The 15,666-nt window shown below is 41.6% G+C and overlaps 2 protein-coding genes across 3 annotated transcripts in view; one reads left to right on the top strand and one right to left on the bottom strand.

The window, feature by feature from the left end:
* LOC131890386 (uncharacterized) overlaps positions 1–13,272 on the bottom strand; it is a gene marked incomplete at its 5' end in the record, with an annotated part of 21,406 nt that extends 8,134 nt beyond the window's left edge. The window contains 2 exon segments of the mRNA XM_059239725.1: positions 10,172–10,397; positions 13,135–13,272. Coding sequence (XP_059095708.1) covers positions 10,172–10,247 — 76 coding nt within the window.
* Positions 5,334–9,521, top strand: LOC131890384 (uncharacterized). Of its 2 annotated transcripts, none has more exons than XM_059239723.1 (7): positions 5,334–5,992; positions 6,251–6,465; positions 6,673–7,090; positions 7,394–8,032; positions 8,098–8,355; positions 8,450–8,735; positions 8,811–9,128. In XM_059239723.1, exons 1-7 carry the CDS (start codon positions 5,827–5,829, stop codon positions 8,962–8,964), a joined length of 2,136 nt encoding a protein of 711 aa, XP_059095706.1. In that variant the 5' UTR covers positions 5,334–5,826; the 3' UTR covers positions 8,965–9,128. The 2 variants fall into 2 exon arrangements, with proteins under 2 accessions (XP_059095706.1, XP_059095705.1); XM_059239722.1 differs by having other exon boundaries at positions 5,340–5,992; positions 8,986–9,521.
* Positions 13,273–15,666: the final 2,394 nt, after the last annotated feature.

Consider the following 15,666-nt stretch of genomic DNA (forward strand, 5'->3'; position numbering starts at 1 on the left):
GTGGGAAACCCTGAACACAATGGCCTGCGGGTATCCTTTGAACCCTCTTCTGGTAAACTCAACCCAAAAGAGTTGGTCTTTTTCACCATCCAGATCTTCAACGGCCTTCAAAGCTCCCTATCCTGGATGGTTTGGAGCTCAAGACTGCATGGAGCCTCCATAATGAACACACTCAGCCTTGCGCTCCGTCCAAGAGCAACCTTCTGGCATGACTTCTTGCCACGTGGTAACAACCCCCATCGGTAATGTCCATGGACTTGGACAGGCATTTTGGGCAGGTTGGGATGATTCTCCAACCCGATTTGAAGACCATTGTTTATTGATCTTTGGGGCAAGGCTTTCTTCCTCATGGTGGTCTTCGTCGCTTTCAGGGATGAGATCGAGATCGCGGACTTTGTTCATTTTGGTCAATGTTTTGCTTGGCATAATCTTGACTTCAGGCAGGCATCCTCCTCAAGAGTCGAAAGGGATGGTTAATGAACCTCTTGAACCTGGAGCTAGACCCTAAAAAACAGTTGATGGCCAATTTGGGCGCTTAGTTTATCATGTCAAACAACAATCCAAGTTGCAAAAAGGCTATTTCGGAAGTGACCGCATGGCCTCCGAAGGACAACCTATCAAAAAAAGGACTGCAGGTGACACATTTCACGCAACAATCACATGCCAATTCTCAACAAAGTTCCGTCAAAATGCTTGCTACATCTATCTGTCTTGCTCTTCAATTCTGGACGAAGAAAGTGTTGTGTTTGATTGCAGAATGAAAATATGATCCCTAAGCCAGTTCATTGCAAGTGTCCTTTTGGCTCTCACCCTTTCCTTGCTGAGCCAAATGATGCGGTGTGAACAAGTAGCCCCTCTCTTAACACATAATGGGAGTGCAGCCTTGTTTGAGCAGCTGGTCAATTCCCAACAGAAAACGAAGGATGGAGATGGCAACCTTTTCTCGTTTCTGTTGTTCCAATCCATCAGCCATCAGTATCGACGATGCAGAGAGACGAACTCGACGGGTTATGCTTGATCAGCATCATATTCAATTTGAGGCACTGACGCTCCAAGGTGACGTCGGCATCAGAATGATTGGCACAAGGTCGGTTTATGACCAGTGTTGATGGTGATGACATTGGTGTATATTCTTGTGCCATCGTTGACAACAAAAGGCGTTTTAAGCCCAGCCTTTGGGACCAGATTCGAGCCAATAAGAAGAAATCACCTCCTCGTGCTGAAAGTTGGGAGCCAATTTCAAGAGGGGCTCTTAAAAGTCTAATCTGGTAATCCAATCAGTCGAACGGGACTTCAACAATCTGGACAAGAGATTTCCGGTCAATTCATAAAACAGCATAAGCTAGGCTGATTAAGCTATCTTTCCTGGAGGTCTAGATCCCGTCTCTTGGGAAACTACGAGCTCATGATGTACAACGAGTACCCGTCCAGTTTGCGCCATGTCCTCCCAATTAAGCGTTTTGAATTCATTGCGGCCCTCACGAGTTGATTCGTATCCAAGGTTTCCAATTCACCATCTCTCCACCGTGAGCATGGCAAAATGCAAATGCTTCGGTCCAATTGCTTTTCAATGAGGACATACTGGGTCCAAAATGACGGCAAGCTCGGTCTATTTTGGTCCATTGGTTGGATTCTCCTTTGAAGATGAATGGGTAGAAGTAGAAATGGCCAATGTGCTCTAACACCACATACTATTTGTCTTGAGCTCGTTTGAAATTGACCTTTGTCATGGACCACCGATAATAGGACAGTGAAGGGTCATGCTGAAAATCTGAAGAGTATCTAGGAATTCCGGGATGAGATGATCAAACACCATCATCCGTCCTTGTGCTAATCAAATTAGGCCATAGATCTAGAAGTCCTGGGCTGCTTACCCTTGACCTGATGGAACACCTGGGGCCACTGGACCGATGATGTGGATTGGGTTCTTTGGAAATAACGAGGTTTCTCTTGTTCGAGCTCACACCATCCACCCAATGGAACTTGAGCCCAAAGCACCCAAGTCAAATAGCAGTAGCTCCACACGGGGAAATGAATCATGTCATTTCTTTCTGTCTGTCGTCGAGAGAAAGACTATGAAGAGAGGAGAGAAAGAGGTTTTGTTTTTGTAGCCTTTCAAGTTTTGGTCTCGGTTCCGTCAGGCATTCGTGCAGACGAAAGGGGAACGAATTCAATTCCAATGGATATTAGTTTCAAGATAGGATTTACATTTTCGTCTCGTCGAGAGATTGATCAGGGCGAAAATAAAAAGGTCCTATTTGACTATGTTAACGCACAATACGGAAAAACAGCCACCCAAGATGGCTGGGAGGGTGCCACGAATATTGCTACCCAACTTAATGCAGGCTGGTCATTTTTTTCAATGCGCTCGTTTACAAAGCCAATCATGGTATTTTCATAGAAATTTCAGATAAGTAGACCCTAAAAAAGTTGCCTTTGTGTGAAGTAATTTTTGAAGTTGAGTAAAATGTGATAAAAATGATATCCAAAGTCGTTGGTAGACGAAATATTATATAAAGTTTAAGTGGCAACAATTAGACGAATCACAATCTTTCATTTGAATTATACCGGGTATTACATTCCTTGCAGTGGTTACTAAAGCCAGTGAAAACCCAAACCAAAAAGGAAAATTGCTTAAAGCTGAGGATTTGATTTTTCATCTGATCGTCCTGCACAGAAGTAAATTAAAAGATCCTCAACTAGGAATAATACGTTAAGAAGAGATAAAAACTCAAGTGACGAAATGGAATAAAAGTCGAAGAAGTGGAAAAAATGGCCAGAAAAGGGGAAACATGACCAAAATAGTAGGAAAATTGATACTTTGATGGATTTTTTTTTTGCAATTTTCAGGTTTTAACATTTTCTTTCGAGGTCTACTGACAAGAATAAGGAACATTTTGTCTACAAAGGGTGGCCGAAATTTGTAGCTCAACGTTTATTTCAAAATTTGTTGTTATTAGATCTTTGTTCCACGGAACGTTTTTTTCCGAACTTCTCTTCCAAGACCACTTGATTGCTTGGTAAAAATGCATATGACTATATGGCTATTACAGACTATAATGCTGATGGTGAAATTAGATGCAATAAATTGATATGCATAAAACCAGAACCATGTTTTGGAGCTAAAAGGTTTGCTTGCTGATTTTGTGACTCATCGACGAATGTTATTCAACGGAAAAAAACTAAGCAAGAAATGGCCAAGAATATTATTAAAAGACATCCTATTTTCCGACCAGGTGTTATTAGCTGATCTAAGTAACCCCTGAACATGGAGCTGGTCAGGGATTTTGAACAAATATCAAACGAAATGATCCAGTCCAAATGGAAGGTTATAAAGTCTCTGAGTACACATAGCATTGAACATTGACAGTTTTTTTTTTTTCATTTTTCTGACCAACGTTGTTTCTAGAGTATTTTTCCGGACTTCCTTAACATTATTGGAAATGTAATACTCAGAAATTATTTCAATCCATGTTCATGTTATTCTGATCGGGCAAAGAATGTAGTGATAGAAGAGGCTGATTGTGCGTTTTGAGAGCACGTTCAAACCCTCGAGAATCCAGGCTAGTTAAACCAAAGAAGCCCTCCTTTTTTTATCTTGGGCTCCTTCATTTATTTAGTTGCATTTAATGTTTGTGAATTGATCTTTTTTGCTTCTGCGATACGTCATCCTAATTCTGCAAAAGAGTAATTCTACTCTTTATTTTTTTCACCTCAAATATTTTGTCTCGCCTCAAACTCGAATCCAGGGCCAGACTCCACTTCAGGTGAGGACACATCCGGCAAGGGTCCAAAATTTTAAGGACTCTCTCAAGAGCTAAACATTTAAGCATTAAGCTATGATCTGCCACTGAACGTCCGTTCGACGACCTCGATAAAAGATTCCTGGTCCAAATTGGACGGTGTTGACTTGGAGACACATTTGAAATGTTTTTAATCGCTCCAAGGTGATGTAGGTGCCCCTCTTTGTCCATATTGAGAGCGTCGTGGGGTGGAGCCACTCATCCAGTCTTTTCTCCCTCCTGTTTCTTCTTATCTGCTTTATACTTTACATTTTTTCTCTCATCAAGTCAATACCCTTATACATTGAAAATGTCTTGGGTGGTTTTTATTTTAACATACCCTCCTTGGAGGCCTTATGCTTTTGGTCTTGAAATGCAGATGAGGCTCCTGTTGGAAAGCTTACTCCTTGCTTTTGCTTCAAGGATTTCAACTTTGGCTGCCAGGGTCATTCAGACAGTATCAGCTCCGTGTTATTCAAGGCCCTAATTCTTGGTACATCGCCCATTCCAAAATGGTCTGGAGCATGAATCCTTTGAATGGCGGATTGGCATGAAAATTATTCAAAAAGCCCACCTTATACATGAAACTTGGCGTTTCCGACAGACATTACCCTGATAGATTGAGCCACGTTGTCAATGGAACATAGGAATATCGATCGTTCCCCGGTTGATGTTTTGACTTCTTGACTTTTTAACTTGGCTTGCTTGTTTGATCTTGATCCAAATTTTCAAATTTAGACCGAAACAAAAACAACTTCGCCAACTCTCTTTCCAATCCGTCAACCCTTTTGAACAAGAAACGCGATGAGTGATTGCCATTTTCGCTGGGAAAAAAGAAAAACTGAAGGGGAAAGCTAAGGAAGAAGAGGGAGATCTCTGCACACGCCTCCTGACCAAATAGTTAAACGGGATGCGGGGGTTTATGTCCAGAAAGTAACTGGCATCATTTTCGGAACATAGATCAGAAGAATTGCCGCCATTAGTCAAACAGAGCAATTTTAGATTTACTCAATTAGGGGTTTTGACAAATGTCAATGACAGATTTTTATCAGTAGGGAGGAAGATTGAAGAACAAAAAGCACGATGATATTTCCATGAAAATTCAACTAATGTAAAGCATTCAGGTGGACCCATGGATAAAGAATGTTGCTCAGAGTGCGGTATAACCTACTTTACTTGTAAGTGGACTATCCCACGGGGAAACTATAGTTTCATAACAATGCAGCAATTTCGAGGAAAGTGCGTCAGGATATTCGTGAACACTTTTCTTCAAGCAATATTAGTAATAAATGTATTTTGACTAATAGCTTTCGATCACCTCTTGTTTAACAAAAGGTACTGATATAAACGGCACGAACCGAACCAATGCTAAAAAATGGCTAGTTGAGGATCTTTTAATTTACTTCTGTGCAGGACGATCAGATGAAAAATCAAATCCTCAGCTTTAAGCAATTTTCCTTTTTGGTTTGGGTTTTCACTGGCTTTAGTAACCACTGCAAGGAATGTAATACCCGGTATAATTCAAATGAAAGATTGTGATTCGTCTAATTGTTGCCACTTAAACTTTATATAATATTTCGTCTACCAACGACTTTGGATATCATTTTTATCACATTTTACTCAACTTCAAAAATTACTTCACACAAAGAGGCAACTTTTTTAGGGTCTACTTATCTGTAATTTCTATGAAAATACCATGATTGGCTCTGTAGAGCGCATTGAAAAAAATGACCAGCCTGCATTAAGTTGGGTAGCAATATTCGTGGCACCCTCCCAGCCATCTTGGGTGGCTGTTTTTCCGTATTGTGCGTTAACATAGTCAAATAGGACCTTTTTTATTTTCGCCCTGATCAATCTCTCGACGAGACGGAAATGTAAATCCTATCTTGAAATTAATATCCATTGGAATTGAATTCGTTCCCCTTTCGTCTGCACGAATGCCTGACGGAACCGAGACCAAAACTTGAAAGGCTACAAAACAAAAATCTTCTTTCTCTCCTCTCCTTCATAGTCTTTCTCTCGACGACAGACAGAAAGAAATGACATGATTCATTTCCCCGTGTGGAGCTACTGCTATTTGACTTGGGTGCTTTGGGCTCAAGTTCCATTGGGTGGATGGTGTGAGCTCGAACAAGAGAAACCTCGTTATTTCCAAAGAACCCAATCCACATCATCGGTCCAGTGGCCCCAGGTGTTCCATCAGGTCAAGGGTAAGCAGCCCAGGACTTCTAGATCTATGGACCTAATTTGATTAGCACAAGGACGGATGATGGTGTTCATGATCATCTCATCCCCGGAATTCCTAGATACGTCTTACAGATTTATAAGCAAAAAATGTCCCCATGTCACTGTCCAATAATTTCGGTGGTCCATGACAGAGGTCAATTTCAAACGAGCTCAAGACAAATAGTATGTGGTGTTAGAGCACATTGGCCATTTCTAACTTCTCCCACCATTCATCTTCAAAGGAGAATCCAACCAATGGACCAAAATAGACCGAGCTTGCCGTCATTTTGGACCCAGTATGTCCTCATTGAAAAGCAATTGGACCGAAGCATTTGCATTTTGCCATGCTCACGGTGGAGAGATGGTGAATTGGAACACCTTGGATACGAATCAACTCGTGAGGGCCGACAATGAATTCAAAACGCTTAATTGGGAGGACATGGCGCAAACTGGACGGGTAACTCGTTTGTACATCATGAGCTCGTAGTTTCCCAAGAGACGGGATCTAGACCTCCAAGGAAAGATAGCTTAATCAGCCTAGCTTATGCTGTTTAAAGATTTGACCGGAAATCTCTTGTCCAGATTGTTGAAGTCCCGTTCGACTGATTGGATTACCAGATTAGACTTTTAAGAGCCCCTCTTGAAATTGGCTCCCAACTTTCAGCACGAGGAGGTGATTTCTTCTTATTGGCTCGAATCTGGTCCCAAAGGAGCTCGGCCTTCAAAACAGCCTTTTGTTGTCAACCACGATGGCACACAAGAATATACACCAATGTCATCACCATCAACAATGGTCATAACACCCAGACCTTGTGCCAATCATTCTGATGCCGACGTCACCTTGGAGCGTCAGTGCCTCAAATTGAATATGATGCTGATCAAGCATAACCCGTCGAGTTCGTCTCTGCCATCGTCGATACTGATGCTGATGGATTGGAACAACAGAAACGAGAAAAGGTTGCCATCTCCATCCTTCGTTTTCTGTTGGGAATTGACCAGCTGCTCAAACAAGGCTGCACTCCCATTATGTGTTAAGAGAGGGGCTACTTGTCCACCGCATCATTTGGCTCAGCAAGGAAAGGGTGAGAGCCAAAGGACAACTTGCAATGAACTGGCTTAGGGATCATATTTTCATTCTGCAATCAAACACAACACTTTCTTCGTCCAGAATTGAAGAGCAAGACAGATAGATGTAGCAAGCATTTTGACGGAACTTTGTTGAGAATTGGATGTGATTGTTGCGTGAAATGTGTCACCTGCAGTCCTTTCTTTGATAGGTTGTCCTTCGGAGGCCATGCGGTCACTTCCGAAATAGCCTTTTTGCAACTTGGATTGTTGTTTGACATGATAACTAAGCGCCCAAATTGGCCATCAACTGTTTTTAGGGTCTAGCTCCAGGTTCAAGAGGTTCATTAACCATCCCTTTCGACTCTTGAGGAGGATGCCTGCTGGAAGTCAAGATTATGCCAAGCAAAACATTGACCAAAATGAACAAGTCCGCGATCTCGATCTCATCCCTGAAAGCGACGAAGACCACCATGAGGAAGAAAGCCTTGCCCCAAAGATCAATAAACAATGGTCTTCAAATCGGGTTGGAGAATCATCCCAACCTGCCCAAAAATGCTGTCCAAGTCCATGGACATTCACCGATGGGGGTTGTTACCACGTGGACAAGAAGTCATGCCCAGAAGGTTGCTCTTGGACGGACGCCAAGGCTGAGTGTGTTCATATTGGAGGCTCCATTGCAGTCTTGAGCTCCAAACCATCCAGGATAGGAGCTTTGAAGGCCGTTGAAGATCTGGATGGTGAAAAAGACCAACTCTTTTGGGTTGAGTTACCAGAAGAGGGTTCAAAGGATACCCGCAGGCATTGGTGTTCAGGGTTCCCACAATCCGTCAACAAGAACCTGTGCATCCAACTTCGTTTTAACGGTAACGGAGCAGGCTGTTGGGAGCATGAGCTATGCCAAAAACAAAGACTGCCAATCTGTTACCGAGATTTTGATACCACAAATTGTTCAAAAGGTACTTAGACACAATCAAAAAGAGATCATAATGTACCAAATGAAAACAGGACTCATAACACGTAGGGCTCCCTTTCCTCGGCTCGAAAATTGGTCCTTCCGAAAACCAGATGACTGTTTTACAGCCAACGTCAGAATTGCCAACACCATCGAAATCTAGGATCAAAACACAAAGCTCCTCGACAAATATCATAACATCATCAACTTCCCACGACATAGAAAGCTCCACCATCCCATATCCGACAAAAATTGAAGTGAATAAGTCACTCAAGGGTGATAATGCCTCGGAAAATGTTGACCAAGGACCTACATTGAACACTGGTGGTGGGCATTTTTGATTCATATTTTCTTTTCACTTGAAATACCTTTTGGCCAAGAAAACTAGATATCTCATTAAATGACGTAAAATCTGTTTTAGCAAATAAATCCCCCCCAAAATCTCACAACTTCGTGGATGTCCTGAGGAACATCAAGATTATTGAACGTATGGAAGTGATTGTGGAGCAGCAAAGCAAAATCTTGAAGGACATCAAAGAAGAGTACAAGAAGGAACAAGTCGAAAATCGTCTGCCAGAGGATGAGGCAAATGCACCCTTCTCGGTGAACATAACTGGCCAAGAAGATTCGCCAGCCAATGGCGATTCAATCTTGAAGAAGGCTAACAGTATCCGAATCTTCCATGAACAACCAGAAACCCCTAAAGAGTGAGTTCCAACTTTAAGCATTAAATTTCAGAGGCAGGTAGCTTGGATCTTATGGGTGTTCCTCTGATGTTTTAGGACCGACTGTCGAAGAGATTTAGCAGAGCTGAGTCAATGCTTTATATGTACCCTTCAATTGGGCACTTTGGGCGATCCCTGCCATTGCTCAAAAATCATTGGAACACTCATAGACAAGTTCCTACGTGTTCCTCATGGAAGACGCCAGATCTAGATCAGAACACTTTCCTTTCAGGCAAACTTTTCAAGCCTTCGAGGATAAAATCCACCATCAAGCTTCCAAGTCTGCGTTGATATCAGTCTCACCCAACACCAGTGGGAAAACTTCCAGCGGCATTTCTGATTTATATCCATCCAATGACACGATCCCAAGTTTGGCATTTCATGGAGATGGTCCCGAGAAACCGACTCCCAATGTGAAGCCTTTGAACCGAATGATGATCCCCCAAAACGACCCAAGAGCCAATTCGTATCAGAACCCAAATTTGAAGTACATCCAAAACAATGATAAGTCGAAAATCAATCTCCAAGTGGATCAGCCTCTGACGACCAAATCCAAGTTCTATTACTTTCACTACATTTGATTTATGGGTCTTCGCACCCAGCAGGACGCCCCGCTTTCAGACTCGCCAATCTTCCAATCTCGTTTTCACGATGCTCATAGATAAAAATGATGAATAAAAGGAAGATTACATTTTGTCATTGGGTGTGTAGAGAGAATAAATCATGAATAGAGGCAGAATAAAGGGTATAAACGCGAAAGAAACTACTAGAGTACCAGTGCTTCCAAAGGTCAGAAGAGTAGGTATGAGCATTAAACTGGTCATAAATGACGGACTGGCCGAATTTACGATACACTCCAAAGGGAAAAAGTAGGTTTGTTAATGGATCATGGCCATTTATTGGTTCAGGATCCATTCGAAATAAAGAGAGGAACAGCCTCATGAATGAGGCATAAACTTGAAATTCACCTGATCCAACAGCAAAGAAAAGATAAGTGGGTCAGGCAAACCATCCTGTTTGGGACGGGAAACAGATAATCATCACCTTCTTTTGAGATTACCTACAGAGTGTAGCCCAAGGCCAAAGGGAGAGAGGGGAGAAAGAGAAATCGCTTAGAAAATAAGCTCGTTCCCTCTCGTTTGGCTTCCCTGATGGAGAAAAAAGATTCCCACCACAGATTACGGTCAATAATCATCATCCATTTACGGGGAGGCACAACAAAACTGTTTCTGTACTGTTCAATGCATTATCTGTGGAGATGTTTTGGCAACCCTTACGTTGAAATATACTTTGATAAAAGCGGCAAATTTGAAAACTTGAAACGTGTTTTGGTAGATAATTCTTACCTCAGACAGCCTTGTACGTTTTTGTTTTCTGATGAAAAACTTTCAAATCCACTTCTATCATAGCTTACTTACCTAATGCCTCGGTCACCATGGCCAGACAAAGTAAGAAGTGGAACAGAAGTTTCGCTCCCGTGCTAGATGTTTCCATGTTAATTGTTTTTTTTGAGAAGAGGCCTCCTTTCTTTTTCTGGGATATAAGAAAAGTTTGCTTCAGCAAAATGTCCCGAGTTGAGCAAATGCCAATGTCAGCAAGATGAGATCCTTAATTCATGCAAATTCGATCGGTTCCTCGATTTCCCTGAAAACGAGAGAGTTGATATCGAAGTTTATGGGAGGTCAAGTGGATTCGTTTATAAAATGGCACATGTAGAAATATATTGGAAATTGTTGGACTTTTTTCCACTTTCTGGGCTTTGTACATTTTCATTCGTCATCATTCTGTCCTTTTCGTTCGTTCACCAAAGCGAATTACTAATATTTATTTGCTACTAACTCCATATCTGCCACCTTCGACTGATTGGCTTAAGACGCTTGCGAGGCTTCACCAGAAACCACATCCATGTTTAAATCCCCTTGTCTGACTGTCTTGAATCTAGCATGGTTGGGTGAGAAAATAACAAAGTAATGAGGCAAATAATATGAGGCTCAAATTACATCTGGACTTCCTTCCATTCAGGGGGTCTTCTTTGACGTTGTTTGGTACATAACATTGCCTCCACTGTAAACTGACCAGGAGACAGGACATTTTTCGGAGAAGGATAGAATGGCGAGGTTAGCTACTCGTAGGAAAGTCGAGTAACTAGAGAAAAGTATATTCACCTGACGAAACATGGAATATATTTGAGAATAGGCCCTTTCGATTGTTTTGTTTTATTATAATTGGTGAGTTATTGTGGAATCAGAGATATACGTAGAATAGCTAATGCTAGAAATGATGGGAAAAAAACGTGGTTTTGGTTATGTCCAACGACAGGTTAGTAAGTACTATTTTGTTTCTACGAGACAGAAATTTTGCTTCTTTTCTGGATTTGATTTTAGAAGATATAGTATTTCTATATCTGCAACTAAGGGTGTCTTCTGGTTCGACGTTAATCAGCGACTACATTTTTTTCCTTAACAATATGAAATGAGTCACATTCATTTTTCACACACACCCTCATAACTTTTGGTTACATATTATTAGATTTAAGCTTTCAAGTCTTTCAATTTTTTCATAGGTATTAATTTTCATTTTAGGTCTAGTTTCCCCTTTGTATTTTCCCTTTAATTTGAATTAAGTTAATCATCATCACTACGTCATGTCATAATTTAAAGCTCAAGTGGCGTGGCCAGATTTGACAGGGATGAATTTTGGGCCTTGGGGCCTAACTAATTTTGCCAAATTTTGCTGCTAGACTCAAAATAGTAGTGACTTCTGGAAGTATCTGCTCTTCCGGCTTGATGGCTTTGCCGCCACATTTTTGTCGAAAATCAACTGAATTTCAATACAATTTGATTTTCAAGTTAAAATCAGTGCCCTTCACGAAAAAAACCGTAACACCTAAAATGACGAAAATATGAAAATTAATGTCAAAAAATGAGATAAGATTTCTACTAAACATAAAAGATTGATGGTTTCGATTTTAGCCGAGCGGTCTAATACTGGGCAAAATATTTCAGCCAAGGTGTTTTATGTTCAACTCCGGAGCTAAACTTTACTCTTTGAATTGCTGGGGATTAGATTCAAAATAGCGTTAAGGAGGTCCACAAGAAAACCTTTTCCTTTTGGTCAAAATCCACGGAAGAACAACATTAACATATTTGCCATCAATGATGTCCCTGCCATTGTTTCTTTCAGGAAAGCACAGAAGCCTTTTCATCTTGTTGATGAGTGATTTTACATTTGTTGTTATCACGTTATGAAGATTGTTCGAGAACACAAGACTCTCAACGAGCTAGATGGCGCTACATGAATTTCCTAAGTAACGGATGTCAGTCTGAACTAGACCCTTTAGACCCTTGGTCTGAACTGAGGCTTTATCGGCGAGTGTTTCCACCATTTTAATGAAAATTATTATTTGACCGCCATTGTAACCGTAAAAACGTTCTGTAGTTGCACACCCCAGATAACGTATGTAATATGCCTTATTTTGTGGCAAACCAAGTTTACTTTGACCCATAAGAACTCCAAAAAGTCATAGCCAGGCATCAGTCGTCTAAAAATTGAATGACAAATAGGGAACGTGTAAAGTATCGAGTCGGATTTCCAGCTGTTTATGTATAATGTTAGCTGCTTCACAATTGGTGCAGGAACTGCAATGAATGTAGCTCATCTAGTGAGACTAAATTTCCATTTATAGAATTAGTCGCTATTACATACAAAACTTCTTTATTGCGAGAAGAATGTCTCATTGAATGTTTTTTTTTGTACATGATTGTAGTTCCAACTTCAATTAGGCTCTTTGGTGATTTGGGCCCATTCTGGGTTCAACGATAAGACATTATTAAACAAAGATGCCAAAGCATTTACATCTAACAAGGCGTGGAGACACACTAGCATAAATTTGCAGAGCTTCACATCTAGGTATGCATCTGGTGTCAAATCAACATGAGTCTTGCTCTATTTTTCCCAATACTAGCTTATTATAAGCTTATTGTTGTAAGTAACAACAAAATGCTCTAATGAATAAAAAACTCAAAGTATGGGTCATGTTGCTTTCTATTTTGGAAACAAAAAATACTCAGTATCCCTGACCTTGTTTGATTGGAAGTCGGCCCTTACTCCCCAGGCCTTTATTACTAAGCACCAAAGCAAGTCTGCGGTTATTCCCGAAGGTATGCTGATAGTTAATGACCCCGTTGCATCAAAATAACTACATCTAAACTTCGACTGGCATAATGAAAACCAGTATAGTCCACCCCTACCCGTGGATTATTTTCCACCCTGCTGTCCATAAATTTGGAACTTGCTTAAGATGACATGAAAAGGGAACGGAAGGGATCCCCGCCCCCTCGAGGCGTTTTGGATGTTCTTGTGGCATTAGAAATCACCTCACCTCATGCAGTCCCCGTCCAATCTCTTTGAATCTGGTTGAGCCAAACCACCTCCACCACTTTCACCATCCACTTCTTGTGACAAGAACCAGGGGCGACAAAAATTAAGCTCGTTATTCCCTTTATGGTGCTCAATCACGGCAAGCCAGCAAGCAAGGGTGAGAAGGTTGTGTGTGTGCTAATGGCAACAAGAAATAAGGGACACCGGATCCTCTTTGGTGGGAACAAGATCTCCTCCAAGTGCTCCAACGCCCGTGTTTGATTGGCACAAGTTGATCTTTGAAAATCAGATAGTCACCACACTTTCACCTCTCGTTATCTCCATGTCTCAAAAGAACAGCCTCAATCTTTTGACCACCCAATATCTTCCGTCCATGAATTGTGGGGAGAGTGGTCTGACGATTGATCTGGAACTGAGTCACTCTCCACATTCGCGAGTCGTGCCCCACCAGAAGGGAAAAAATCCCGCGTTTCCCTCTCCGAAAAACCCCGAGCCACAAAAGAGAGGGCACCTACTATAGACACATGTTAGAAGAGACACCACTCCATACATGGGCCACAGCTTTAAACTGACCCGCATTGGGACGCTTCTCTTGCAATAGAGTTTGTCAAGGAGGGGGAAAAAAGAGGGGTTCCTTCGCTCTTTCGTTCGTTCGTTCGTCTCTTCTCGTTCAGGGACGGTGAAAGCACTCGAGGGATTCTGTCCCAAACTTCCATGGGACACTTGGATCAAAGCTAGTCAGCGAATAAAAAGAAGAGGGGCTCGAGTGGTTCTTGGCACGGTTTTGTGCAGAACGTTGGTTCGAGGCCCATGTCCATGAATTTCAATTTCAGATTCTCCTCGATTTCGTATCGGACAATACCAGGGATTATGGAAACCATAAATACGCATTTTTGGGAGGGAACACCCACTTTTATCGGAAATCTTGCTGGTGAACCATGAATAGAAACTATTTGCTCCTGTGAATATATTTTTTCACCACTGACGTAAATTGAAAGTGGGGGTTTGTTGCAAGTTATTCAGAAGAATCCCTTTTCATAGCGTTAGAATGCCGTTTCTATTGGCACAAGGTTTGAATTTTCCTCTCGTTCTGAAGGCTTGCCGAAAAATCGGTGCTCTAACGGATGAAGATATATTTGTTGGCACTTTACTCACAATAACATNAACGGATGAAGATATATTTGTTGGCACTTTACTCACAATAACATATTGACTTTGAATAGAGGAAACGAATAGGGGGAGAAAATTGCACCTTGGCCAAGGCGATCCGTATTGTTGATGGACAGGTTCCACTTTTCCACCCTCTTAGGAAACGGACAATCCATGCATTTGCAAATATGGTCAAGGGAGTTACCTCAAAATCTAGTGGGACTGTAAATATGTGCGCCACTTTCACTTTTAATCAGCGTAATGCTCCTCGTCATTGTCATCCAATTAGCTTATTAACCATCCTCCAACATTTATACACACATACAATGGCACCTTGGGCCTGGTAGTGAGGGCAATGGCCCAGGACACTGCTGCCAATGCGAGGACACCCAATAACACTGACATAAAAATATCTAAATTGTTTACTAGGGCAGTGTTCAGGGTTTTCTACAGAAATATGTAAAGATCGTGAATGAAAGTCGATCAGCAACTTACCTCGTTTAGAGCACAATTTCAAGGTCAGCAAATTGAGTCCAAAGTAACGGTTAAAGATTCAAAAACGGATTTCGGACAGTGATATAAGTCTCGTGTTTCTAATTGGGAGTCCCTTTTGGAATGCTGTGCGACCTTTGCCGTGGTTGTTGCTCGAGTTTTTGAGATCCCTACCCAGTTGTATACCATCAACATTCTTGTCAGCGATGACACTGTTTGATTAGCCTTTTCACGGTTTGCTAGCTAAGGGACTTTAATATCCTGCTCATGTGCATATTATCTCGCAGAGTATCACTTGACAAAGCAACTTTGTATTGCATTATGAAGGAGTTTTGACCCAGTTCCTTCAGGGATTGGGAACATAATGGACCAGTAGCCAAAAGACAAGATGTTTTATTTCGTTCTGATATTTGCAGTGGTATTTCAGTGGAAATTTAGCAATACACATATGAGCCAGGTGACCATATTGATCCACTCGAATGATTTGAATTGATGCGTCCCTTGGGAGGGAAGAGCCAATGTTCCCATTTCAAGTGAAGCTGCACGTACCATTTCTGGCTCTAAGGAATATAATGTATCCATACACCCACTTGAGGGAGGGAACAAATACTCTTAGGGATCAAAAACAGGAAACGAGGACATTCTGATTGTCAAGAACCTCTTTGACAGATCTGACGGGCATTCGAGTGATACGAAGAGAGGCAGGCGGTCTTGATCCACAGCTCTTGAATGCCTTTGAATACTGAATACTTCAATTCAAGATCAATGATTCCCCGAGTCTCGAAAGTGAATGTCATGTCGAAAGAGGGACACAAAACTCGAGCACAAACGTGACCTCATAGCGAGTAGTGATGCTGCGAGATCTGTCGCTTTTACATTATGAACTAAGGAT

The sequence above is a fragment of the Tigriopus californicus genome, chromosome 11 (assembly GCF_007210705.1).
Source record: "Tigriopus californicus strain San Diego chromosome 11, Tcal_SD_v2.1, whole genome shotgun sequence".
Classification (NCBI taxonomy): Eukaryota; Metazoa; Arthropoda; class Copepoda; order Harpacticoida; family Harpacticidae; genus Tigriopus; species Tigriopus californicus.